General features: G+C 37.3%; 1 protein-coding gene across 3 annotated transcripts in view; it reads right to left on the reverse strand.

Moving 5' to 3' along the window:
* The window catches only part of LOXHD1 (lipoxygenase homology PLAT domains 1), a 2,432,812-nt gene that overhangs the window by 1,197,882 nt on the left and 1,207,106 nt on the right, over window positions 1–27,824 (reverse strand). For all 3 annotated transcript variants that reach the window (XM_044082024.1, XM_044082018.1, XM_044082011.1), the window contains one exon: window positions 15,138–15,330. In XM_044082024.1, coding sequence (XP_043937959.1) covers window positions 15,138–15,330 — 193 coding nt within the window. The remainder of the gene's footprint in view (window positions 1–15,137; window positions 15,331–27,824) is intronic.

Here is a 27,824-nt window from a genome sequence, read left to right on the forward strand (position 1 = left end):
AATTAAAAATCCCTCAGCACCTTTTGACCCAGTTAATGCTGAAGATAAACGATTTGAGACACGTTGGAAAGCAGCAGCACATCGATGTGTGATTGAGTGGGTTAACATTCTCGATGTGTGATTAAGTGGGTTAACATTCTGACTGAATGGGATGTACTAAAGCAACGTGTGCTGAGGGAGGAGAGTTCCGCTTTTTGTATCACTCTTACTAGCCAAATGTCCCTGCCCCGCTTTGAAGAAGCTTTAAATGACATTAATAATAGTTTGAAGGATTTTTCCAAAGAATTGATAGAACAGAAAATGAAAGGGATAAATAGCGACATTAATGACTATAGTAATGGTTGAGTCTTCCAGGCTGATGTGAATAAAAAGAGACAGCAAAGGGGTGGGCACTCCTTTAGTCAGGAAAGTAATCCAAGACAATGCAGAGTGTCTTTTGCTTCCTCTGTGGCTGTGAGCTTATCAGGAGAAGATATGGCTTATCCCCCTTTGCCACGGGCTCAACAACCTTCGTATTTTGACCAAACATTTCATGAAGAACAAGGAAGGGATGATACACCACTGAAAAGACAGTGTGCAGAACAAACGAGAGAGCTGCAGTTTCAGGAATACGGTAAGCTAATAAAACGGTACTGATATTCATTCTTTTGTTTCTGTCTCAAAGTAACTTTGATAATGCTTCTTCTGGCCTGGTTTTGAATTTATCTGGGCTGGAATTAATTGATATTGAATATTCTGTCTTAAATTATGGACTGAAGTTTGTACCTACTGTTTTACCAGTGTTAAGCAAGATTAAAACAGATATTTTCTGTTTTGTTACAAAGTTGCACTTATTGTTTAATTTTTCTCATTGTAATGAGGAATCTCAACCAGAAGGGGGTATTTTAGAGGGACATTTGGATAACATGTTTTTTGGATGAAAGTAATGAAATGTATTTTTTCTTGTGATTCTTTGGAAGATGATTCAGTGAATTCATATTGTCTGTTGAATACTGATGGCATTTTATATAAAAGTGACTTTATTCCATCATTTATGCATGAAAGTATAACATATTTCTCAGCTATGTTGAATTATGCAACAGAAAAAGCTTTTAATGATTTTGAAAAGAAAAAAATATGAGGTGAAATATAACTTAACTAAATGTGAATGGTTGGCTCTGAAGAACTTAAGCCAACGGCATGAGTTAGTAATTAAGCCATCAGACAAGGGGAGTAAGATTGTGGTTATGCATTATTTACAGTATGAAAAATGTGTTATGAACATCTAAATGATACCGATATATATATAAGGTTGTAAATGTGTCTGAATATAATCAAGCTAAAGATAGTTTTATTAAGTTAATACAAAAAGGTTATAGACTGGGTTACCTGTATAAAGTGGATGTTGGAAAGAAATGTTCTATTACTGGATGTACACTGGCGAAATTTTACTGTTTACCCAAGGTACACAAAAACCTGTTTCCACCTTCAGGCAGGGAGGACCACAGTTTCAGCCAGTAAGTAGTTTTTGAATAACATGGGCTTGTTATTGCATCATTATTTACTACCTCATGTAGAAAGATTAGATTCTTATATATGTGACAGTTTTGATTTTTTGGAAAAGATAAAAACAACAAATTGGTCAACAGGGAAATTCTGGCTAGTGATGGATGTTTGTAGCCGTTACACTAATATACGTCACGAATGGGGTATGAAGGCCTTGAGATATTTCTTAGGAGACAGTCCCTTGTCTAATTTTCTGTTAGATATGGTTTTGTTTTGTTTAACTAATAATTTTTTTCAGTTTAATGGTAGAATTTATAGGCAAGTGAAGGGCACAGCCATGGTGCATTTTTTGCCCCTGTGTATGCCAACTTGTTTATGTTTTTTTTTACGTTACAATTTCTTTACCATATTGGATTTTATAAAAACCGTGTTGCTTGATACTATAGATACATTGATGATTTAATACTTTTATGTGATGGGGAGATGTCAAGGTTAATGACTTTTTAGGTAATTTACATAATAATCAGTTAGGTTTATGTTTTGATGGAGTACAAAGAGGTAGGATTGTTATCTTTTTAGATCTAGAATTGGAAAGTGTTGTAAATGTGGGGATGAAAACTAGAATACATAGAAAATTTGAGGATAGCAGCCACTTTTTGGATGGTGGGAGTTGCCCCCCCCCCCATCTGATGAGATCTTTACCTTATGGAGAATTACTCCATGTAAAAATACTTTGTAATGAACAAAAGGTTCTTGAGGCTGAGTTTAAAAAGACGTGATCAGTTTAAACAACAGGGCTATGATAGCTCTTGTATTCAAGACACATTATAAAGCATCCACTAATAGCCTAGCCCAAAGATGACACAACATGATGGCCAGAAAAATAATATAGTATAGTATCACTAGAGGTGGACCTGAAATAAAGAAAAAAAAAAATAAAATTTTGTTACATGTTATTTTATTTTTTGCTGATATTTTTTTTTTTTGTGAAATATTTATTATTTTTTTTTTTTTTTATTTAAAGATAAGAGTTTAGTTGGGTTGCTCCCTGATAGATTATGTTTTTCTTATAAGAGGGGCTGTCATGTGAAGGACTTGTTGGCTCATATTTATTATACCACACCGGTGCTATAACATGGGGGAACATGGGGGTTGGAGTCTATTCTAAGTATTGTTCTGGTTGTACACATATAGTCCAATTTTTTGACAGAATTAATGATGTGATTTATACACCTAAGGAATTGTATAGTTATAGTACAGAAGGGGTAGTATATGCCCTGAAGTGCCTATGTAATCTTGTTTACATAAGAGAAACAAAAACAGCATTTAGAAACAGGCTGTTAGAACATTTTAGAGATATAAGAAACCAAACAGTGGATAGAATCTGCAAAGAGAGCAGTGGTGGCTGTATTACCCAAAGAGGGCCAAGATCCTTCAGATCCAGCTTCATGTAGGCCCATTCCAATTTCAAAACCATGATTATAAAATGTTTAAGTCTATACTAGCTAAGAAAATGAAAAAGGTGCTGCCAAAATTGATAGATATGGATTAATGTGGTTTTGTGGAAAGGGGGACAAACATTTGATAACATTAATAAAACAGGATGATCCAGAGGGAAACAGAATATAAGAAAATGCTGCTATTGTTGGTATGTGTTGATGCAGACAAAGCATTTGGTAGAGTCATCTAGGATGTTTCTGAGTAGGGCAATGGCAACATTTGTTTCCTAACAGAATAATACACTTAGGTAAGAGGATATATGAAGGGTCAGGGTCAAGAATTAATTTAATTAATTGTCTGACAAATTGTGTTTGAACAGAGGAACAAGGCACAGGGCTCCCTTTTTCCTTTATTTGCTTTACATTTTGAGCCATTATCAAAAATAAATAGATAAACAAATAAATAAGCGACTCACAAATTCAAAGATATAAATGGTATGATAATCAAGAAAAATTAACTTTATTTGCAGATGATATTATTTTATACTTGAAAAATCCAGAAATGGATAGCCTTGTGTTGTGAGACATACCAAAACAGTTTCAAATCTTTTCAGGATATCAAATTAATGAATATAAAATGCAGGTTATAGCAGTAAACTATGCACCCACATACAAACTGGTCCAACAATACACCTATTTATGGGGATAAGATAAGATGAAATATTTCGGTGTATGGTTTAAGCCAAGTCCTGTTATGGCAAATGAAGATAACTGGGAAGAGACTAAATAAAAAATAATAGAAACATTGACAAACTAGACAGTCTTGATTACGGATATGGATAGTAAGATACAAGCAGTGAAACATGTTTAGTGCCTTTACTTTTATACAGACGTCAAGCACGCTTTCATTAACCACAAGAGAAGTTGTGAATAATAATTAATAAAGAGCTGAAGGAATTTATGTGGGAGGGAAAGGTTTATATGGGATATGTTTATTCTCTCCGCAGAACAAGGTGGTTTAGGATTACTTGATTTGATGGAATACTTTAAAGCAGAAGGTTATAAATCAAAGTAGAAAGAGATGATGACAAAACAAGGGGGAGTTACAGAAATAAGGAGAGAGTAAGATTGTGGATGCAGGTTCTTAAGAAGAATAAAGCCAGCCATGCCAAATATTATATTAATAGAGTAGCAAAAAGTGTTCTGAGAACTAAGCCAACATAGGAAAGGAGATTTTGCCAGTAGGGATGACTGCAAGTAGGGGTATAGAAACTAGGCAAGGAGGGCTGGAGTGTACTTGAGAAAATTAGCAAAGGAACCGAGTTATTGGGAGCAAATAACTAGAGAGGGAAATGCACTAGACTGGAGCAATGCCAAGACGTTTGGACTGCAGGTTAGAGATTGCCCTTTCTACAAGGGATTCTTATAGGTTCATCGGTTCATAGGTTCATACTAGGCTATCTGCCCTGGGGCAATTATAAGCCTAGTCCGATTCTGTATGGCTTACGCCACCCCTTGATTTGAGTATACTGTGCCCTTTTTAAGGTTTAGTTTACTGTGCCTCTGTCTAATAGTGACACGGGAGTAATCCCTGGGACAAACCTATGATCCCCTATCCACTTATCGAGATTCTTCTTGAAGAGATTCAGTGAGGTGCTCTGCCTCACATGAACTGGCATTCTATTCCAGAGCGAAGGGAACCTCTGGGTTATGAACCTGTCCCTCCAGCAAGTTCTATTTATTTCTGTGCTGAGGTTCAAGTCCCTCGAGCGTGTGGCTCTAAGGGATTTAGATTTACTGAGGTGGAGCATGTCCATTAATTCTGGATTTGACATAGCTTTGTATGTCAGGCATAGATCGCCTCGAAGTAGGCAGTATGCAACTGAGTAGAGCTGGAGTTTTTTTAACTGAGCAGCATATGGCATCTGTTTGAGACCCTTGATCCTCTTGGTGAGATACTTTTGGGGTCTTTCTAATTGCTGCAGGTGTCGGGTAAGGTACATCCCAAAAGGGGCATTGTATTCTATGATGGGCCTGATGAGGGATGAATAAAGGGCACGATTACCTCTCTTGATCTAGATGTGAAACCCTTTGTGATGAGGTGGGCTATGTAGAAGGTCTTTCTAACCACTTTGGCAATGTGGTTTTCAAAGGAGAGATTGTTATCAACTTGGGTCCCCAGGTCCCTAATAACTTTCTCTGTACTTAATGGGTTTCGCCTATGTGGTAATTTGTGGGCACATTGTTTTTGCCAAAGGGTATGACTATACATTTTTTGGCATTTAGCTTTAAACCATGGCGCTGGCACCAGTTATCTGTCTCTGTGAGACCTATTTGAAGGATGTTTGTGTCAGCTGGAGAGTTGATTATGGCGCCCAGTTTGCAGTCGTCTGCGAACTTGGTGAGCCATAGTCCTCCCATGTTTGCCTGTACCTCGGAAAAGTATATACCGAGCAAGACTGGTCCCAGGACAGAACCCTGTGGGACGCCACTTGTGACCAGTTTCGAGTCTGACATGGCTCCAGCAACTCTCACTCTGTGGGTTCTGCCTTTGAGCCAGTTTGCGACCCATCTTGTGACATAGGGGTTTATATTTAAGCTGGATAGCTTATCTATGATGCCCAAGTGGGGTATTGTGTCAAATGCCTTTGCAAGGTCCAGATAGGCTGTGTGGACTACCTTCCCTTCATCTATGGCTTTGGTGACTGTTTCAAAGAAGTCAACCAGGTTCAAAAGGCAGGATCTGCCCTTGACAAAGCTGAACTGGGTAGGATCTAGTGTCTGTAGGTTCCCAATGTCTTTGTTTATGAGCTCCATGATGATCCTCTCCATAGCCTTGCAGACTAAGCTAGTCAGGCTTATGGGGCGTTTTCAAGAACATTTTGACATGAGGCTGCAGTGAAAAGGATGATCCATAGGAAACATGCTGAAATGGCCAATAAATGAACCTTGATAGAGGAATAAGAAAGGCTATAGGATAGTAACCCAGACAAATATTGTATAACCAGAGAACAACTAGCCTGATTTGGTGCTAGTTTTATTGCTGGCACCAACTGGAAAACCTTTTCCATTTGATAATATATGATTTTCTAGTAGCAGGCTTTCATGCCTCTAGTAGTACCTGCTGTACATTCTCAGTAAACAGGTACCTAAATGGAATTAAGACTATATCATCTGGGCAATAATTTGAAGTTGATTGATTTTGGGACATATCAAAAAAACCCTGTTTTTGTATGAGTAAGGAAGCTTGTGGTAATTGCCCCTGGCCTTTTCCAAAAGAAGGGAGAACCATGAGTGTGTGAGGCAGAAGGGAGTCATCACAATGATCTTAGGAGATTCCTTCTGAATTGTCAGAAGTACCATGAATATCACTGGAAAGGGTGGAAACACATATAGGAACATTCTGTCCAAAGAAAAAAAAGGCATTGTCTTCCAGGCCTTCATGGATGGAGTCCTGTAACAGAATATTGCCAGATGATTGCTCAAAGAGGAGGCAAAGAGGTGTACCCAAGGAACTCCCAACTGATGAATCAAATCTTGGAAGACCTCCTGATCTAATTTCCTTTTGTGAGGGGCATCCCTAGTCCTGCTCAGCCTGTCTGACACACAATTTTGCTCTGAAAGAATGCAGGATGTCTGTAAAGTGAGACTGTACTCTGAAACAATATTCCAAGCTATCATGGTTAGTCTGCAAAGGAGGTACTACCTGGTTGCCTCTTGCTTGCTAATGTACCACATGACTGTGGTACTGTATGTAACCACTTAAAGGGGTCCCATGGACTAAAGATGGCTCAGAGAACTGACTGCCTTGATCAGTAAAGCATTTCTTTGATATTTTTATGCTTGCAACTATCCTTGGTGTCCCCCCTGCACTTTTATCCCTTCTGAAATTTCTTTCCAAGCAAAGTCCAAAGGCTTTGTGGTCACTGACTGCTTTACAGCGAGGGGAGACAAGGGGAGACCAGGATTTAAGGATCCCTGTTATATCATGCCAAATATTTTCTCTTCTGACAAACTGCAGCAGTAGAATTTAAAAAGATAAAGGGCGTTGATGCTGGGACCAAATATATTTCAGATACCACTGTATCTTTCTCATGTGGAACCTTCTCAGAAGCTTCAGGAGAATCACAGATGCCATGAAACCCAAAATCCTGAGGTATTCCCTTGCAGTGACCAAAGTCTGAGTGGAAAACCTTAGAGATAGATCTAGATAAAGATCCATTTTTTTCCTATGGAAGAAAAGCTCTTTGAACTGAGGTGTCTAGTTGACATCACAGGAACACAATCCTGCATGAAGGATTCAAGAAAGACTTTTGAATATTCTGTTGAAATCCCAACTTATATAAGCGATTTCTCACCCAAAAGACAGATTCCTGATACTTTCAAAAAGGCTCTGCAAAGATAAGCAATTTATCTTAATATGGAAAAATGTGGGATACCCTGCAGCATGCAATGAGATATAACTGGAGCTGCACACTTTGTGAAAACTCTTGGTGCAGTGTATAGTCCGAAGGATAAGGCAGAGAACTTATAATGTGATCCAGACACAAAAAAAAATGAAGAAATGTCTGAAGTCTGGATAAATAGGGATATGATGAGAAGCACCTTTTAAGTTTAATGCTGCCAGGAAACTTGACAGATAAATGAGGTAACAGCTTGTGAAGTGCTATCATTCTGAATTTGGCACGATCACAGACGGGTTTAGGAAAGAAAGATCCACAACTGTTCTCCAAGCCTTTTCTTTCATTGGCACCAGGGACATCCTTGAATAAAAATTGTACCCCATCTAGAAAGGAGGAACTGGTTCTATCACTCGTTGGGAGAGCATGTGATGAAGAACTGGTAGGAACAAAATAGTCTGATCTGCAGGATGAGGAATTACCTCCTGGAATGGAAGGATTTTCTCCCACTACCACCTGTAGCCTGGATGATTGATTTTCAGAAACCATTTGAATGAAACAGTCTGTTGCCAAAGAGAAAGATGGGCATTCAGACTTTCTAGAAGAAAAAAGGGGAATGGGAGGAGGGGATTACAAGGTCTCTTGAATAGTCATTCAGACTTGTTGGACTGTCCTAGGTGTGGAAACTACTTGCTATTTTATTCTTAAACATCTGTTCACCTGTAGTTTCTTGAGACTGTTTATTCTGTTTTTTTGAAAAAGGAGGCTGAAAAATATTAGCAATTACATGGACCAGTTTGCCCCTTTTATCACACTTTTTGATCACCTCTGCAGCAGAGGGGCCAAACACTAAATTTCTATTCAAGAGAGAATTTAAAATCTCATTTTTATCATCTTTATCATCATCTGGCAGGTTCTATGAATACAGCCATGCAAACCTCCTTAAAACAGTGCCAGTGGCCATAACCCTGGAAGAATTATCAACAGAGTCATAAACACACTATAAACAATAGTGACCTGTGCAATAGAAGAAACTTAAGTTATTTAAAGTTCGCCCAGGATCTCTATGATACAATATCAAAATCAGAAATAATACAGCTATTTTTCTCCCTGTTCTCAGATATATATAGCAGTAAGGTCGATCCACCCCTCAAGCCACATATGGAGAACTTCTTAAATGCCATACATTTTCCCTCCCTGAATGATTATCAGAAGTCCACGCTTTCCGCTCCATTGACCCTCCAAGAAGTCCAAGATGTTATTTCCAATCTTAAATTAGGAAAATCTCCTGGTCTAGATGGGTTCACTCCAGAATTTTTTAGAACTTTCAAGCCAATAATAGCTTCTCTTCTTTTAAAAGTATTCAACTTTATTATAAATAATGGTATCTCTGATATACACTGGAATACCTCAAAAACCATTTTGATTCTAAAGAACAAACAAGATAAAACAGACCTGCATAACTATAGACCCATTTATTTAATAAATGTTGACATAAAAATTCTATCAACAATTCTGGCAAACAGACTTAAAAAAAATATGCCCTCTTTAATTTCCCCCGACCAGGCGGGTTTCACATCTCAAAGACATTCATGGGATAATACCCTAACTCTCGACTCCTTGATTCAACTTACAAAAAAAGATAAAAATCCAATATATGCATTAACCCTCGATGCTTCTAAGGCCTTCGACAGAGTTAATTGGGACTTTTTGTTTCTAACCCTCTCGCATTTTAACATTCCCAATACTTTTTCTGACATAATTAAAATTCTATATAAAAACTCATCCACTTTTCTCTACAGCAATAAAAAAAATCTAACTCAATTAAAATTACGAACGGTACAAGGCAAGGCTGCCCTCTATCCCCATTTCTTTTTAATCTTTTTATTGAACCTCTCTTCCTCTATATTGCTCAAAACTCCTTCCACTCGATCCCTAGAGTCCCGAACACAAATATAATGCTCTCTGCTTTCGCAGATAACCTTAATCTGTATTTTCAATTTCCTAATACAGATCTAATTAAAATAACTAACTCTATTAATAAATTCTCGAAGGATTCAGGATATCAGATTAACCATAAGAAATCACACATTTTTCCTATTAATCCAGGTGGTCATAAATCTCACTACTTTCCGGAATCTCCATTTCAGACAATTTTCAATATCACATATCTCGGCATACACTTTGACAATAACCAAGATTCCATGCTTCAAAACAACCTAATCAGATTATGGTCTAAAATACTACAAGACCTCCACAGATGGAAACAAATGAATCTCTCTCTCCTATCCAAAGCTGCGATAGTGAAGATGAATATTTTACCCAGACTTTTTTACCAGTTTAGAACGTCGGATCTTACGATATCCAATACTCTTTTTTCTAAGATTAATAAAGATTTAGCCAAATGTATTTGGTTTCCCAAATCAGTTAGGCTATCATACTTGAAACTAGTTTACCCAAAAAGTAGGGGCGGTCTGGGACTACCTAACTTTCAGCTCTACTATATGATTATTTGTGCAAATAGAATTTTGTCCATCTCTAACTTAAATCTGAAAGATTATAACTCTGCTCCTTTTTGGATAAAACTATGGTATCAACATGTTCTAGACAGTAAAATCAATCCCAAAGCTCTCCCCTTCCTCTCTCTAGAAGCTCTCAAGAATTCCAAATTATCTAGCAATTTAAAACATAAAATCAAAATATTCCATTCTTTGATGAGATCTATCCACCTTGATAAAGCCCTTTCTTTACTTCAACCCCTTCACCTAAACCCCAACATCAAGATAAACAACTCAATGATTAGTCTATCAGATTTTCCTCTCATTAAAGATGTTGTAGTATGGGACATTCTCAAATACAAGAATATAACACTTCCTGCCCTGCGCCTAATTCTCAAAGTAAATAATAAGTACACAGTGATCCTTCGCCAACTAAGAGAATTAATAACATCAAAATTCCCTTCTAACCAGACCATTAATCAAGATATGACCAAACTACTTGAGATTATACAAGCTCTTTCAAGTTCAGAGAAAATGCTTTCCAAATCATACAACCTCTTGAATTCCATAACATATGGCTCAGCTTGCCTTTTCTCTAACTACTGGGACAATTTTGGAACCCCTTTCACAGAGAAACAAAAACTGTCAACTATAAAAAACACCTTAGAACTCTCCCCATTTAAAAAGCTCAGATATACTCAATTAATGGTTAATAATAACTTATACTATACTCCTACTATACTTAATAAATTTGATCCCAATAATACTCCCTCCTGCACATGCTGCTCTTTCTCAAACGCTGACCTTCTACATATACTTTGGTCCTGTACACATTCCCATAAACTCTGGACTTCATTAAAAGTTCGTCTTGAGAAAATGGGTTACCACAAATCTACACTCTCTTGGGAGCTAGAGGTCCTCCACATACCTACTATAAACCTCTCTAAACTAGACATGCATATTCTAATCTCTTTATGCTCATTGATTAAACTTTATATTACTAAAAAATGGCTGGATCACACCAAACTCTCTTGGAATAATTTCAGGGAGATGGCTCTTACTTATATATCAGCACAGAAATTTATAATAATAGGACCCAGGAAAAAAATCTTCTTTGAAAAAATTTGGAAAAAGTTATTCGAACTAATTCTTTGTGCTTAATTGGGGTTACAGTTCGGTATAGCTCTTGTCCCAATCTAGACCAGGTGATCCTTTTGATCCTTCATATCCTCAATTTTTCTCTTTCATCTCACTTTTTCTTTTGGTAGCATCTTAGTTGAAATTAGTTAAATTTAGTTTAGTTTAGTCTAGTTGTAGGTTAGTCTAGTTATATATATTTTACCATGTTCTAGAGCTTTGTATTATATTAGATATGCCTGCATTTTCAATTTTTCATGTAATGCTCATTAACTTCTTTGTTTTTCTTCTATATGAAATAAATAAAAAGTTTTTTGAGAAAAAAAAGTTATTTAAAGCAGATTTTTCTGCACAAGAAGAAACTGCAGATAAAACATTCCACATACTTTTCCAATTTGTTAGAATGAACTTTAACAAAGGAATCAATTCAAAATTCTAAAAAAATCAAAGTTGTAAACGTATACACTTTTTTCCCATACCTATTAATAATTTTTCCATCCTTATCAGAAAGGGTAGGCTTGGAATTAACTAAGTGCTTATCAGCAATGGAGTCAACTAAAGCTATAGCTACTGGGTCAGGTTTGGGAGTAGTGTATAAAAATTTAAAAGACGGAGGAAATTTTGTAACTGCTTTTATAGGTGCAGCTGGCTGACTATCAGGAAAATTGCAGGCAGTAACACACCCACACATCCTTTAGTTATTCATTTATTTATTGACATTTGTTTACCGGGAAAAGTCCAATGGGCCAAGAGGACCCATTTTCAGTGGAGGCCCGGGGAGAAAAGCTCTGCAGTATAATCCTTTAAAACGGAGAGAACAGGAGGAATGAGTGCAGGTTCTGGAAAATCCTTCTGTAACAACTCCTAGTATTTTCTGAGGGAGGAAGAAACCTTATCATTGTCCAACTAAAAATAGTGGCACATTCTTGCAATAGTCTCAGAGAAACAGAACCCCCTACAGGGAGAATCAGAAACTGAGCTCTCTTCTTGTGAGTTTGAATCAGAAATTTGAAGGAAAAAATGTATCCATCCCTGCTTCTTCCTAGTCATACTCAGAATCTTGAATCTCTTCAGGAAAAGAGGAATTCTTCTTTCTTTTGCCAGAAATTACTTGACAAGAAGGATGGATGAATTGCCTGAATTAAACATTCAGCCAGACCCAGTAAATACTCTTTTCAAAGTAAATTGAAGTTTGCTTTTCTGTTTCTTTTTTGAGAGGAACAATGAGGCCAGCCATGTTACTAATTGCAGAAGCAGCTTCCCCAGTGATGGGCACAGCATTCTGACACAACAGGGAAACCTGCTCTGTTCCCTTCTTTCATGACTGAGGGGATGATAACGGCTGCAGAGGACATCACTATTTCTAGGTTCAAGGTGGCTGTAGGAGATACACCAAAGGGATCCAGAGCCACCAAAAGATGAATTGCTTGAGATGCAACAAATGGCCACAGCAGAATCACCTACCTGCAGGTGAGGTAAATTGCTAGCCTGCTATGGTGACAAAGGCTGTTTGCTTATTTTTTTCTTTTTCCTTTTTCTGACCGGAAGAAGAGCTGACCATGGGACTGGTAATCTCTTCCATGGTTAAGCAGAAAATGATGCTGTTTTCCCAGGGAAGATGAGCATTAATTGCTGATTAGTTTTTTGACAGAAAAACACATTAAAATGCATTTTAAAAATATTATGTCAGCCTCTCAAATGTAAAATAAAAACAATTTCTCCATAGGAAAAAATGTTATTAGTTACTTTACACCTTTTTTAAACTGAAAGAAAAGGCATAAATCTTCTTCTTCTTCCTTTGGCTGTTCCCATTACAGGTCACCACAGCGATCATCTGTTTCCATTTCTTCCTATCCTCTGCATCTTGCTCTGTCACACTGACCACCTGCATGTCCTCTCTTACCACATACATAAACCTTATTTTAGACCTTACTCTTTTCCTCTTACCTGGCAGCTCCATCCTGAGCATCCTTTTCTCAATATACCCAGCATCCCTCCTCAGCACATGGCTTAAATCTAATATGTGACATTAACAAAACCTACTAGAAAGACAGGTTTATCAGCCAGAGGTTGCCCCATCTCTGGAATACACTCCCCGCACATGTCAAACAAAGTACTTCTCTGACCCTCTTCAAGCGCAACCTTGATAAGTGGATGGGAAACCACAAATTTGTCCCAGCGGGTCCATCTGTGTCCCTCATTGACAGGGATGACAAGTGCTGATCGATGTTTCTTTTTTGGGGAAAACTCTTGGCTATGTTTGTAAGGGCCCCAGGGCCATTAGCCTAGTAATCTCCTATGATCCTATGATAAAAATGAGTACTCCGCTTAAAAGTACATTTCAGTCTAGACACAGTCTATTAAAACCACACTGTTTCTAGCTTTAAATCAGCTTTCCTGAAGAGGAAGTAATAAAACATCAGTACAATAAAAGATGGAAGTATTTTTCCCACCAAAGGGAACTTATTTGCCCAGCAGAGAAATGCACAAGCAGGATTTTGATCCTCAAAAGCCTCAGAGAAGCATAGTATTCAGTGAAGTAAAGCTCTGAAAGGCTTGCCACATAAATTTGTCTTATAGTCAGCTCAGCATGAGCTGCCTGACAGTTTGGGTGTACGGAAGGCATCCTGAAGCTTGGCAGGATATAACCCATATAGTAAAGGCTACTGCAGCAGTGATCAATATGATGAACAATAATTTTACTGTCTTCAAAAGTAATACAAAATCACCTACAGTTTAAATAACAACACCAAATTATACATTATGTGAAAACATTTAAGAATAGATGGAACTTATATGACAATGATTTAAAATTTACAGAAATTATAGCCAGTTTATAGAGAAATTGAAGGTAAGTTAGTGAGTCTACTTCAAAAGAATGAAAATCCACATTACCAAAGATGACATCACCGAGACAACATAAGCCAAAACATGACTTTAATTTAAGAACACAATGCTGAAGGATTTCATAGGATAAGTATTGAATCTGAAGGATTTCACAGGGTAAGTATCGAGTTGGCCACTATCTAACAATGAAATACACCGCACTACCTCAAACACACCCAGGTGGGGGGCTACCACTACAGTGGGGAAACTGGCAAATTTCCTCTTGTTGGCCAACTGGATGCTTACCTTGTGAAATCTTTCAGCATTGTGTTCGTTTGTTAAAAGTCTGGATTCGACAGTGTTGTCTTGGTGTCTTCAGTAATGTGGATTTTCATTCTTTTGAAGTAGACCCAAGTTAGTATAATACAAACAGGATATTTAATATTGGAAAGGAGATAAAAGAACTGGAGGTAAGATCTTTAGAAAAGGGAAGGAGCAAATTAAATATAAATAAATGGAATTTACGGAAACAATACAATCAGAACAATGTTCAGCAAGAGGAGTGAGGTTTAAGATGTGTCAGAAATTGAGCAATTTATATAATCCTGGAATGAATGATTTTTAAAATGTATAATGCATGAAAAAATTAGAAACATTACAAAATTATCAAATTCATAGAAAACAAAGAGGGGTGGTGAATAACATTTCTGCAGTGGTAGAGGAACCAAGTGCAGATGTTATCAGGATGGGCCATATGGTGAGTCCATAGAAATCTGTTCAAGCAGGTTAAGAGTTGCTTAGTTGTGATCATGATCCCACAAACAAATTGTCCATAACATTTATTTTAAATACTGTATATACCATTCACATGGGATACTTTGCCTCTCTAGTATTATATTTGCATACATACTCTGTTAACATGTAACTCTTATTATATTTCTTGTTTGTGGCAAAATGACTTTCACCTGAAATTGATCAGTGCACTATCTTGGCAAACAAATACAAATAAATGCATAAATAAATAAGTAAGCTGTGTTACAGCTAGACCCTCCATGACTTTATGTTCTTTAAAAATCATTATAAAAATAAAATGATGGCTATACATGTCAAACAAATCAAAACACAAAGCACTGATGTGAATTTATTTATCCTGCTGATGTAACATATACTTGCATGTAGTCAAATCTGCTGTTATGATTTTATACGGCACCCACATATTGTAGTGCAGACATTTCATACCATAGCTGTACATCAATACATAACTATATTTAAATTAAGCACCCCACTATACTCCTAACTTTCTGCAATGCTTATTTGCTTATTTCTGAATAAATGAATAAAACAATTCTTACTTTTTTCAATATCCAGGATCTCACTGGGATAGATTTCCACTTCAACTTTTCCATCAGCCTCATCTTTGGATAGCCATCTGTGAGCTGGAAACATGTATTGCTTTCCATGGGCCGGAACTTTAACCTGGACATTATCGAGGAACCAACCTGAGCGCAGACCTGCATTATCATGGCCAATAAGTAACCTGTTAATCTATCAAAAACAACAATAAACAAAAATGTAAGATGTTATATTTTTCAAAAGGTTGATGCATTGATCTGTTATTCCTTTATGTTTTCCCCTCCTATAAAGTTAATCTACTGCACAGTAATGTAACTAACTGCAGCTGTGATAAAACATACTGCAGGTCTAAACATGTGCTAATATAGGAATCTCCCTTTGCAGCAAAATTATTCTTCAACGTAGACATTGAAGGGTATTCAGGGACATTAACGCCACAGCATTACTACTGCTTTGTTGGTGAGTTTCGTAGAACTACAGCAACAGCATGTTATTCAGAGATGTGCAAGAATCACATGGAGCAAAAACTCATTTGTGGCTGATTTGCATATCTTTGAGCTGAACATACAGCATGATTAGAAAAACTAAACAAGTATTCTCCCCTCCCATCCCTGCACAAGAACCTACAGACAGATAGACAGACAGTCACACACATACGCAAGAACACACAAACACACACTTATACAAGTTCACAGCACAGATACATTAACAAAGCCATCCAGTCACCTACACATAAAAACACTGACATTCCCGGGCAATATCCCTACACACACACACACACACACACACACACACACACACACATATAAACACAGCTTTTCATTATTTGTTTGTGCAATGCTAACATCCCTACTCATGTCATAGACAGCAATGGATGTATACCTTAAAAAGACAGTCTACATTCCATCCACTTTGCTGTGAAATAATGAAGTATAGCTTATCTTTGAATTGTTCTACAGTGCTACTTCCATCCTAGTATAAGGCCAAACAGTTCACATGGCCAACTAATATTTGCCACATCCCCAGACTACTCCATTTGAATGCGACAATTTCTGCTAGACCTCTGTAGTACTACTTAGCTGTGGCTGTAAAGCACTGTCATTTTAAAGTGGTTTCTGAATCAGAAACATCTATTTTTTCTGCAGAGTACTACATTTTTATATACCTGTATATTCTGCAATATATAAGAAAAAAATGAGGATAGAAAATCTATTTAACGAAACAGAAGCTTATAAATATTTAATAGAGGCAAAATACTACAGCCTCATTTTGATTCTGTATTTTAAATAAATAAGCATTCTAATTTGTTACATCTGACTAACGTGTAATATTTTGCAGAAAAGACTGAAAGTGAAGCAAAGACATAAGTAGTTTAAGCACATTGAGTGAATTTAACTGCCCTTATAAATATTCATGACTTTCAAAGACATAAGTAGTTTAGGCACACTGTGAGAATTTAACTGCCCTTATAAACATTCACGACTTTCAAAGACATAAGTAGTTTAGGCACACTGAGAGAATTTAACTGCCCTTATAAATATTCACGACTTTCAAAGACATAAGTAGTTTAGGCACACTGAGAAAATTTAACTGCCCTTATAAACATTCATGACTTTCAAAGACATAAGTAGTTTAGGCACACTGAGAGAATTTCACTGCCCTTATAAATATTCACGACTTTCAAAGACATAAGTAGTTTAGGCACACTGAGAGAATTTAACTGCCCATATAAATATTTATGACTTTCACTTTGAAGTTGATTGTTAAAATTACTATGTTATGTTTTTTGAAAAAAATGTTTATTATGATAACAAAAGAGAAGTTTTATCTAATAACCCATACTGTTATATGGGAGAAAGAAGATCCCATATCAATGGACTTAAAAGAAATAGAAACAGACCGCACTAATAACAACTATTACTGCTGGAACTCCGAAGAATTATGATGTTTGCTAGAGGATCCCCAACAGTGACAGAAGAAGGAACGCAAGATAATTTTACATTTGTGGTAGTAAGGAGTTACTAGTAGGGGAATAAGATTACACTGGTATGCATTTGTATTCCACTGAAAACAGCTTTTATGGAGCTTAAAAACATTTTAGGAAACTAATCAGCTTTCAGAAGGAATATTACTTATAGGTGGGAACTGGAGCTTGATTTGTAATGCTGAGGCTATATCTGGGGGATGCATAAGTGAAAATATAACAAAAGAGGACAGATTTCTGAAGAAATGTATGAAAATATTTGGTATGGAAGATATGAATTCAATAGTAGGAAATTGGGGAGAATTTACATATGATTCCCCAAGGCACAATAACTTTGCTAGACTAGACAGAAATTATAATTCATAAGAACATGTGCATTTAATTCAAAGCTTCGACACACATCCAATAACTGTTTCAGATCATGCACCAATAACAACTAAGATAAAAATGTAGCGTAATGAAGTCAAAATGAGACGCTGGTGCTTCCCCACTTACCTGTTAAAAAGAGAGGAATTTAAGGAATGGGTAGTGGAAATTATTTGAGTGTTATTAGGGAAGATAGAAATTTCTTCAGAAGTTATAGCTAGTGAGTGGGATAAATTGAAACTGGAGTTTAAAATAGGGTGGAAATAAAAGAAAAAAGAGATATGGTTAAGAATTAGTAGGAATTATTTAGAAAGGCTGACAAGGGTTAAAGTCTTGCAGAAAACGAGGAATCTCACTGATCAAGAAGAGGCACAAATGCAGAGTGCAAAAGAGAAAATAAGGGAATATCTGGATAATATACACAAGTTTAGAAAGATTGCTGTTAAGCAGCTGCTTTTTGATAACAACTCCAGAGCACAAAACATTTAGCACAATGACTTAGGGATCAGAAAATAGATGTTACCAAATTTAGGAATCCTTTAACAAAAAAAAAAAAAAAAAACAGCAGAAGTCCTGTAGAGTTATTAGGCATATTTCAAAGATTTTATGAAAATCTGTATAATGCAGGGAATATGGAAAGCAAGTCAGAGCACAAAATGGAACCGCTTGTGAAAGATTTAAGTATGCCAAGGTTAGAGGTAGATGATGCTCAACAATTAACATTTAAGATAAGAGGACATGAGATAAGAACTGTGTATAAACAATCTGCAGTAAAGTCTCCCAGAACAGATGGTATTCCTGTTGAAGTTTGAAAGTTAGAAGAGAAGAAAGTAATCATTTTCTTGAAAGTTTTGTTTTAAATGGAGGGGAAGCGCCAACATATTGGAAGAAAGCTCTGGTGGCTGCTTCATATAGGCCCATTTCAATTTTAAACCAGAAATGTAAAGTGTTTATTATTTATTTATTAATTATTTATTTACATTTGTTTTCCGGGAAATTCTGCCTATACACAGGTCCTTTTTCAGCAGAGGCATGGAGAGAAAAGCAACACAAGTAAACATAAACTGAGTTATACTATTGATCTTGACAAACAATAGTAACAAAGCAAAATATACATAGTAATAACATACCACTAAGACAAAAGATACATAGTAATACAATTTATTAAAACATACATTAAAACAGCAATAGATACTTGTAACAGTTTGGAGAAAAGAGTAAATAGAACTTAATGTAATTATGTTGTAGAGGCAGTAGTATGTCTATACTAGCTAGGAGAAAGGCAACAGTGTTGCCAAAATTGCTAAATATGGATCAATGTGGTTTTGTAGAGGGAAGTCAAACATTTGACAACATTAACAAAGCAAACATGATCCAGATGGAAGCAGAATGGAAGAAAATGCCATTGTTGTTGGTGGGTCTTGATGCAGAGAAAGCTTTTGACAGAGTAAGATGTGATTTTATGAATAGGGCAATGGAAGCCTTTTCATTCTCTAATACAATAATAAGGTTAACTAGGAGGAGATATTAGGGATCAGAGGCAGAAAATAAAGCATGTAGCTACCTCTCTTGTTATGATTGAATAGAGAAACCAAGCAGGTATGTCCATAATATATGACATAATAAGTGCAATTATCTACATGAATAGATGTAATAAATGTAAAATGTATAACAGTAAAAACATATCAGGACAGAAATGTACACTGATGTTACTTAATGCAACAAGTATTTCTACAGTTTGACAATCCAGAATGCAACATTTAAGATTTGTTGCAATCCAAAAATGAATTTGCACCCCACCCTCACCCAGGAATCAAACTGATGGTGGTATCTCCTTCATTTCCCTTTTAAACTAACACATTACAATGAAAGGGATACACAGATACAAAACATCTTTCAAAAAGCAGGCTCTGGTCAAGTGCATCCTTCAAAGTTAACACTGCAACACTTGCATCCTTAAAAAGCATCCATCACAGTACTGTCAGCCAGTGAAGGGAACATGTATTACACACACACAGACACACACACACACATATATATATATATATATATATATATATATATATATATATATATATATATGTATATATATATATATATGTATATATGTGTATATATATATATATATATATATATATATATATATATATAGATATATATTTTATTTATTTTTATTTATTTTATTTTACATTTGTTAACCGGGAGAGTCCGACTGGATACATGCCCATTTTCAGCGGAGGCCCGGGGAGAAAAGCTCCAAGTACATAACAGACATATGAACATTGTTAATGCAAAAAAAGGAAGATAGTTGAGTTCTAAATACAATATAAAGATACATCACATCTTGGGAAAAAAAAACAACAGCAGCATATAAAAAAACATAGGTTAGTTACAAAGGCGAGGCGCGTTGTTAAAAAGCGGTTAAGGATAGTGAGGTAAGAGAAGGGTAAATGATAGTGGTTAATCAGGTTTGGAACAGGGACATTGCCAGAGAGTATTGAGATGGGGTTTAAGCTTTTTTTGAATTGTAGGAGTGAGGGTTCTGAGGTGAGCATGGTCGGTAGGGAGTTCCACATTTTACCTACAAAGACTGAGAATAGAGAATCCCCAGCAGAATTATTGGCTTTGGTAGTTTGAGCTAAGATCTTATTGGAGGAGCGTAAAGATTTCAGGTTAATATAGGGGTGAATGATGTTTTTCAGAGCTGGTGTTTTCTCTGGGTGATACAGTATCTGGTGAGCCGTTTTGAGTTGGTTGAAATGGAGTTGGCTGGAAAACTCTAACCACCCTAGTTGCTTCAAGTTAGTGCAGTGGTGCGTTCTAAAGGTGGAATTTGTGGCAAATCTAGCTATGTGATTGTAACAAGAAGTAAGTTTGTTAAGGGTTGTCTTGTTTAGGTTTGTAAAGAGGGGGGAGGCATAGAAAAGAGTTGATAGTAGGTGTGTGCTGGCAATTGTAATTTTAGCGTGAGGAGTGAGAAAGTGTTTTACTTTATAGAGAGAGCCAAGCTTTTTATTGACGGTTTTGATGGTAAGATTGAAATGGGTGTCAAATTTAAGGGAGTTATCAATGGTAACACCTAATAGCTTAGTGTGAGCTTCTGGTGATATAGTGATTCCATTGGAGGATGTAATAGAGAAGGTGGGGGGAAGAGTCTTGTTAGTGGGTGAGAAAGTAAGTAGTTTTGTTTTGTTGGGGTTGAGAACTAGTTGTCAACTTGAGAACCATTTTTCTATTAGGTTGAAGGTGTCTTGGGTTGAAGCAGTGAGGTCTGCCAGGTTGGAGGCAGTGCTGATGATAGTCGAATCATCTGCATATTGAATGCATGTAGCATGGGGGGGTGATTGTGGGCAGGTCATTAACAAAGATGGTGAAAAGAAGAGGGCCAAGAATAGATCCTTGGGGAACTCCAAGTGTAACAGGTAGGCATGTAGATAATTTGTCCTGCCATAGAACAGCCTGTTGCCTATTGGACAGGTAGGATTGGAACCATTTCAGCGTGGAATTGCTGAGTGATAGTTTTTTTAATGTATGGAGGAGTTGAATGTGGTTCACCATATCAAAGGCCTTGGAGAGGTCTAAGAAAAGAGCAGATGATAGTTTATTATTGTTTCTGAAGTTATTGATGGTATTAGAAAAGGATAGTAGGGCTGATGTGGTACTGTGATTTGGCCTGAAGCCATGTTGGGAGTTAGCTAGAATTTTATTTTTGGTGAGGTGTTCCATCAGTTGTTTGTGGACACACTTTTCCATAATTTTGGCCAGGGGTGAGAGTATAGCTATAGGTCTGTAGTTGGTTAGCTCTAGTGAGCTACCACCTTTATGGAGAGGAATAATGTGGGACATTTTCCATATGGAGGGGATGAAGGCTTCTGACAAGGTACGGTTTATGATTATGGAGACGGGATAGGAAATGGCCTCAGCTGCTTTTTGCAGAAACTCAGCTGGGAGAAGGTCAGCTGCTAGCTTAGTGGGTTTTAGTTTTATAAGAAGAGATGTTATAAAGGATATGGGTACTGGATCGAAGGTAAATATATGATCTGATGTAGTTGTAGTATTCTGCTGGCATGGGTAGTGGAGTGGGCTGGTTGTTTGTTTGAATTGTGTGGCCAGGGATTGTATAGTTTCTGTGAAGAAACTATTGAATGTGTTAGCAATGTTTACAGGGCACTGTTGTTTGCAAGTTGTTGGAGTGGGGGTGGTTGCCTGGCCTGGGTGCAGGAGCTTGTTTAAGCCTGCCCAGAATTTTTGTGGATTATTAAGGTGTTTGTGTTGGAGGTGGAGGAAGAAGTTTTTTTATCATTTAAGATCATTCTTTTAGTTTCATTTCTAAGTTGCCGGAAGGTTTGGTGGGAGTGTGGGTCTTTAGAGGAACGCCATGTGACCCACATCTTGTTTCTAGATAGGATTTTGGATTTTGTTTCCTTAGAGAGCCATGGTGCGGTTTTGGTTTTAGTTCTAATGGACCGTATTGGAGCATGGGAATCTAGAATCTTGAGGAAGGTGGTGTTGATGTAGATAACTGCCTCTTCAAGAGGAAGAGACTTGAGTATTGTCCAGTTGTGGGCTTTAAGTTCAGTTTGAAAAATGGAGGCGTTGAATTTATTATTGTTCCTGATTTTTTTATGGTTGCAAGAAGGGGGGTGATTTTCTTGAATTTGATAACATAGGTGAGTAAGTGATCACTCATGTCCTCTGGGTGAGTACCTGCTGAGTACTGGTCAGGATCTTTATTAGTAAGGATCCAGTCCAGGATGCTGTCTTTGTTTTGGGGTTTACCTAGTCTGGTAGGAGTGGATATGAGCTGAGAAAAGCCATGTAGATTTATGCTGCTAGATGGGGAGCTAGATGAGAAGGAATTCCAATCGATGTTGAAGTCACCTAACACTATGGATTCCTGGGGGTGAGTTTGAGTTAACCAGTGGAGAAAGTCCTCTAAGGTTTTGTTATTATTGTTGCCTGGGGGATGTAAATACATGCTATATTTATGCTTTTATGTTTGTTTGGTTGAAGTTTTACAAGTAGAATTTCGGCATTGTTTGTTAGGAGGGGTTGTGGAGAGGCAAGGTAGATTTGTAATGTATTTTTGTAGAGTATGGCTACACCGCCACCTTTACGAGTTATTCGGTCTGCTCTTAGTATATCATACCCTGGTGGGATTATCTGTGTGTCTTCGTACTTGGTTTTAGCCAGGTTTCTGTGAGACATAGTAGGTCTGGGAAACAAGTAGCTAAAAGGGCATGTAGGTTGTGAATCTTATTGTTTACACTTCTGATGTTTAGATGACAGGTCAGAAGAGAGTTAAAGGGTCTAGAGTTTAGATTGAGAAGTGGAGGGGAGGATAAGGTGGAATTACAATTGAGTGGAGGGGAAGGGCCAGGGTTGGGGTGGATATCACCATCTGTGGCTAGTCTGTGATTCAGAGTGGTAATGAATTTGAGGGCTTTGAGTAGAAGTTTGTAGTAATGTTTATCATTTGGCCTAATATTGGTAGGTTTGATAATTACATAGCGTTCAAGTTCTAACAAGGTGGGTGAGTAGGGAGTTGAGTCATGGCCTCTGTTGTTAATTATGGGTGAGGGGTTGGTTTGGTAGCCTGGGTGGTGGAAGCCTATGTAAGACCAGGTTTCATATAGGGTAGCTAGGTAAGGGACAAGTAGGAGGGAAAAGAGTTAGTATGATAAGCTTCCTGGGTGGTGTCATATTCCGTTTGATCTTAGAGGGCAGTGAGGTACAGGAAGTTAGTGGACAGTAGGGGATTGGTTTGAGGTTATAGAAGTACGTGTACTGGGGCGGGTGGGAACAGGGGGCAGGGCGGAGGCGAGCACGAGCGGCGAAGTGCTCATGAGCGGGGTTTACACTAAGCCACTAGAGCCCAGGTTTCAAGATGTAACTCCTGAATAATTAACTTGCAGGTGAGTAATCTCATCTAAACAAACACCAGGTTCAATGCCTATGCTTTGGGAGCTTGTTTTTACAATTTTATAGCAGTTTGCCTTAGTTTTAGAGTGTGTTCTGTAGTTTAAGTGGAGTATATGCAAACAAGCTTGGATTTTTTGTTTGGGTAAGCCTAGGGAGATTTGTGCTAGTGCTGAGGACCCTTAAATAATACTTTACTTTAAAGTCTATACTAAAATGACCAGATAATGACCTGTTTTGTTTTTACAGGTTGTGGGCAAAAGTAGAGTAGTCGCTCGAAAAGGGCAAAGTACTTTTCTGCCTTACACTGTGCAGGGGAAGACCTGGGAGGGATAGAGAGATCTTGATTTCAGAGGCAGTCAGAAGCAGCTGTGTAGCTTAAACAACATTAGACTACCAAGGAAACCCCTAAACTATGTTAGTAAAATCTTCACATATCTTTACATATAGCATAAATCATTATAACACATTAGCATTTTACTGCAACAGTGCCTTATGACTGAGAGTCAAAGAATGTTGAATGTTGAATATCCTGCTTCTCAAAAAATATACAGAAGGCTCTCAATTTTCACTCTAATGAACAGCTCTGCAAAGAGCTTGTCATACTAAAGTCTGGTTACCAAACACATTTAGCTATAGAGACACAACTTAGCTTTAAAGAAACAAGTAGCTACAATATTCATGCCATTCAATACTGCATTATGTAGCTATGTAGCAAAAAAGAGTTACATCAGTTACTATTAAATCACACAATTCAACTTAAAGACATTTAACAGTCTATTAGGAACAATGAATAACAGCTTAATACATACCTCAGGAGGTAGAGGCCGGTAACAAGGTCCTACAGCACTAGGAATTTGAAATTAAAGGCACCAGACAAGGGTTATTTCAAACCTTTGTAACAGGGATAGAATGGGGGTGGGGGGTTTACACTAAGCCACTAGAGCCCAGGTTTCAAGATGTAACTCCTGAATAATTAACTTGCAGGTGAGTAATCTCATCTAAACAAACACCAGGTTCAATGCCTATGCTTTGGGAGCTTGTTTTTACAATTTTATAGCAGTTTGCCTTAGTTTTAGAGTGTGTTCTGTAGTTTAAGTGGAGTATATGCAAACAAGCTTGGATTTTTTGTTTGGGTAAGCCTAGGGAGATTTGTGCTAGTGCTGAGGACCCTTAAATAATACTTTACTTTAAAGTCTATACTAAAATGACCAGATAATGACCTGTTTTGTTTTTACAGGTTGTGGGCAAAAGTAGAGTAGTCGCTCGAAAGGGCGAAGTTCTTTTCTGCCTTACGCTGTGCAGGGAAGACCTGTTTTGTTTTACAGGTTGTGGGCAAAAGTAGAGTAGTCGCTCAAAAGGCAGTTCTTTTCTGCCTTACGCTGTGCAGGGAAGACCTGTTTTGTTTTACAGGGTGTGGGCAAAAGTAGAGTAGTCTCGAAAAGGGCGAAGTTCTTTTCTGCCTTACGCTGTGCAGGGAAGACCTGTTTTGTTTTACAGGTTGTGGGCAAAAGTAGAGTAGTCGCCGAAAGGCTTAAGTTCTTTTCTGCCTCACGCTGTGCAGGGGAAGACCTGTTTTGTTTTACAGGTTGTGGGCAAAGTAGAGTAGTCGCGAAAGGGCAAGTTCTTTTCTGCCTTACGCTGTGCAGGGGAAGACCTGTTTTGTTTTACAGGTTGTGGGCAAAAGTAGAGTAGTCTCGAAAGGGCGGTTCTTTTCTGCCTTACGCTGTGCAGGGGAAGACCTGTTTTGTTTTTACAGGTTGTGGGCAAAAGTAGAGTAGTCGAAAAGGGAAGTTCTTTTCTGCCTTACGCTTCGTGCAGGGGAAGACCTGTTTTGTTTTTACAGGTTGTGGGCAAAAGTAGAGTAGTCGAGTATGTGCCCCCCACACCCCCCCTAACTATATATATCAACTCCAGGGTTGCACAACATTGGAGAAGGGGACAAATGTTTGTCGATCAAATGAAATGTCGACCAAATGAACTGTCGATCAAATGAAATGTCGACCAAGTCAGGTAGACCCATGTATATATATATATGTATATATATATATATATATATATATATATATATATATATATATATGTATATATATATATATATGTATATATATGTATATGTATATATATGTGTGTATATATATATATATATATATATATATATATATATATATAGATATATATATATATGTATATATATATATATATATATGTCTATATGTCTATATAGATGGTTTACTATTGGCATTTCAAATCCGCATCAGTTGACTATTTAAAATGTCGATTCTAAATGTGGAATTTGGAATGCCGAAATGTAAAACAAACCGAAAATGAATACATTGACAACCATGGTTCAATGTATTTGACATAGAAGGAGGTGATGTCACTCACCTCCTGCTATGCACATTAATGTACCGTTAGACTGTACAGTTAACAGTATGTTAATTCTATTGTTTTGAAGGTGGGCAATGACCCCCTGCACCCTCACACCGCTGGCACATTAAATATCCCAACTCCGAGATCGCACTTCAGTGAGGAAATGGGCTAATTCCCTGTTCCTCACCGAACCATGATCCCCCTGCACAATTGAACCTAAATGCTTGAATTACACTACCCATTCGCTGTAGTATAGTCAATCTATTTGGGTTTAACATTCTGCCACTTAAAAACTGCAAGTCAAACATATGCCAGTTGACCGATGCAGTTTCAAGGTTTTCAGTTTAAACCTATATAAAAAAAAATACACACATATATATATATATAGAGAGAGAGAGAGAGAGAGAGTGAAAATAAAGTAAACAAAGATTACAGCTACTAAAGGTTTGTACTGGAATGTATATAAGTAGCTCAAAAAAAACAAAGTACCAAAACCACCACGGCACTAAACATAAATGAAGAACTTTAACAAAATACGAATGATGCAATACTCAAGGAAGCAAAGAGATCATTGCATAATAAATGTTAAAGTGAGTTCTTCAGATCTGAAGAAGAGTTTTACCTGAAAGTGCTTACCTTTTTTATGCATATGTATTACATTGCATGTATTTTATTAAACTTTTTGTTTATGTTTAGTGCTGTCACGGTTTTGATACTTTGATACACACACACACACACACACACACACACACACACACACACACACACACACACACACACACACACACAGGTATCCATCCTTAAATACATTGCCACATACACATGCATACCCCGTTTAGTTAATAACAAACTCACAAAGTTAATGCCTATCCCAGTGCATTCATGTAAGGGGCAAAGACTCCTTACATCATTGTTTCAATGGCTCACAAAACTGGCACCATTTAATCAAACTACAACAGTAGACCTTGTGCAATTCTGGCCAGCCTCATTGACCTCCACTTATTCAGTATCTAGCATGTGAAACTTGAGTTAATCCCTGGACTGAATCTGCTTCTACATCTTCTTCTTCTTCACATCTTCATCAGCCAACTGAATCACCTGCACACTGACTACACACAGGAGCAAAATGATATTCAGTATTGTACAAAGAGTATGAGTCAACCATATCTGGAGTAAGACATGAGGAAGAAATCACATCCTCTGCATGACTATATCAGTTTTTACTAGTGGTCTATTTATTTATTTGTGTTTTTGACAAGGAATTGATAACATTTTCAAATGTAAATACAACCACGTTACAATACTTAGAAAACAAGAAAAAAGTTTATGACATTTAGGTATTATACAGTCAGCAGAAATAGCACAGTATTATGAGTTTGTAATATGTTTCTTATGAGAAGTTGCTTGCCTGGTAGAAATGTTTTGAAATTATAGTTGATGGAAAGGAAGCTTGATGTTAATAGTTGTAGAGTAATCTGCTGTGACATACAGTATATGAAGTAGGATTTTGAGAAATATAGAACCATCCCAAAGGCTCTCAAAGCTATCCACTCTACAGTCCACTGAAAACAAGCTCTGCTGACTCATATTTAATTCCCCACTCAGGAATACCACTGCACCATCCTCTCCAAAGCCAAATGTCTATTAGTCTTATATAGGTTTGAGCTACTCATAGGGCCTCTTACTTTCAAACTACTTCAGCCAGGTGTCTTCCTACCTCTTGCAGCCAAACTCCATAATAAAAGCACCCCCTACAACTTCTCTTAATTAACTCCCTCACTCCAGACACCCCAAACCAAACTGCACTGTACTAACCACTCCTTCTCTTTTCTTGCATCCAAACTCTGGAAGTCCCTTCCCCCTCACCTTAAAGAAGACTCCTCTTTTTTCACTTTCGGAGCACAATGCAAATGACACATCCATCAAAAATTTGTCTACAAGTGTTTTTCTGCTGAGCATGTCACCTAACTCCCTCCTCATCTACATCACTTCTGCTTTGGCCCTCTGTTCTCACCTGATACTTTCCTCTCATATTTACTAAAAC

This window comes from Protopterus annectens, chromosome 1.part1 (genome assembly GCF_019279795.1).
Source record: "Protopterus annectens isolate FY-2018-M chromosome 1.part1, PAN1.0, whole genome shotgun sequence".
Classification (NCBI taxonomy): domain Eukaryota; kingdom Metazoa; phylum Chordata; order Ceratodontiformes; family Protopteridae; genus Protopterus; species Protopterus annectens.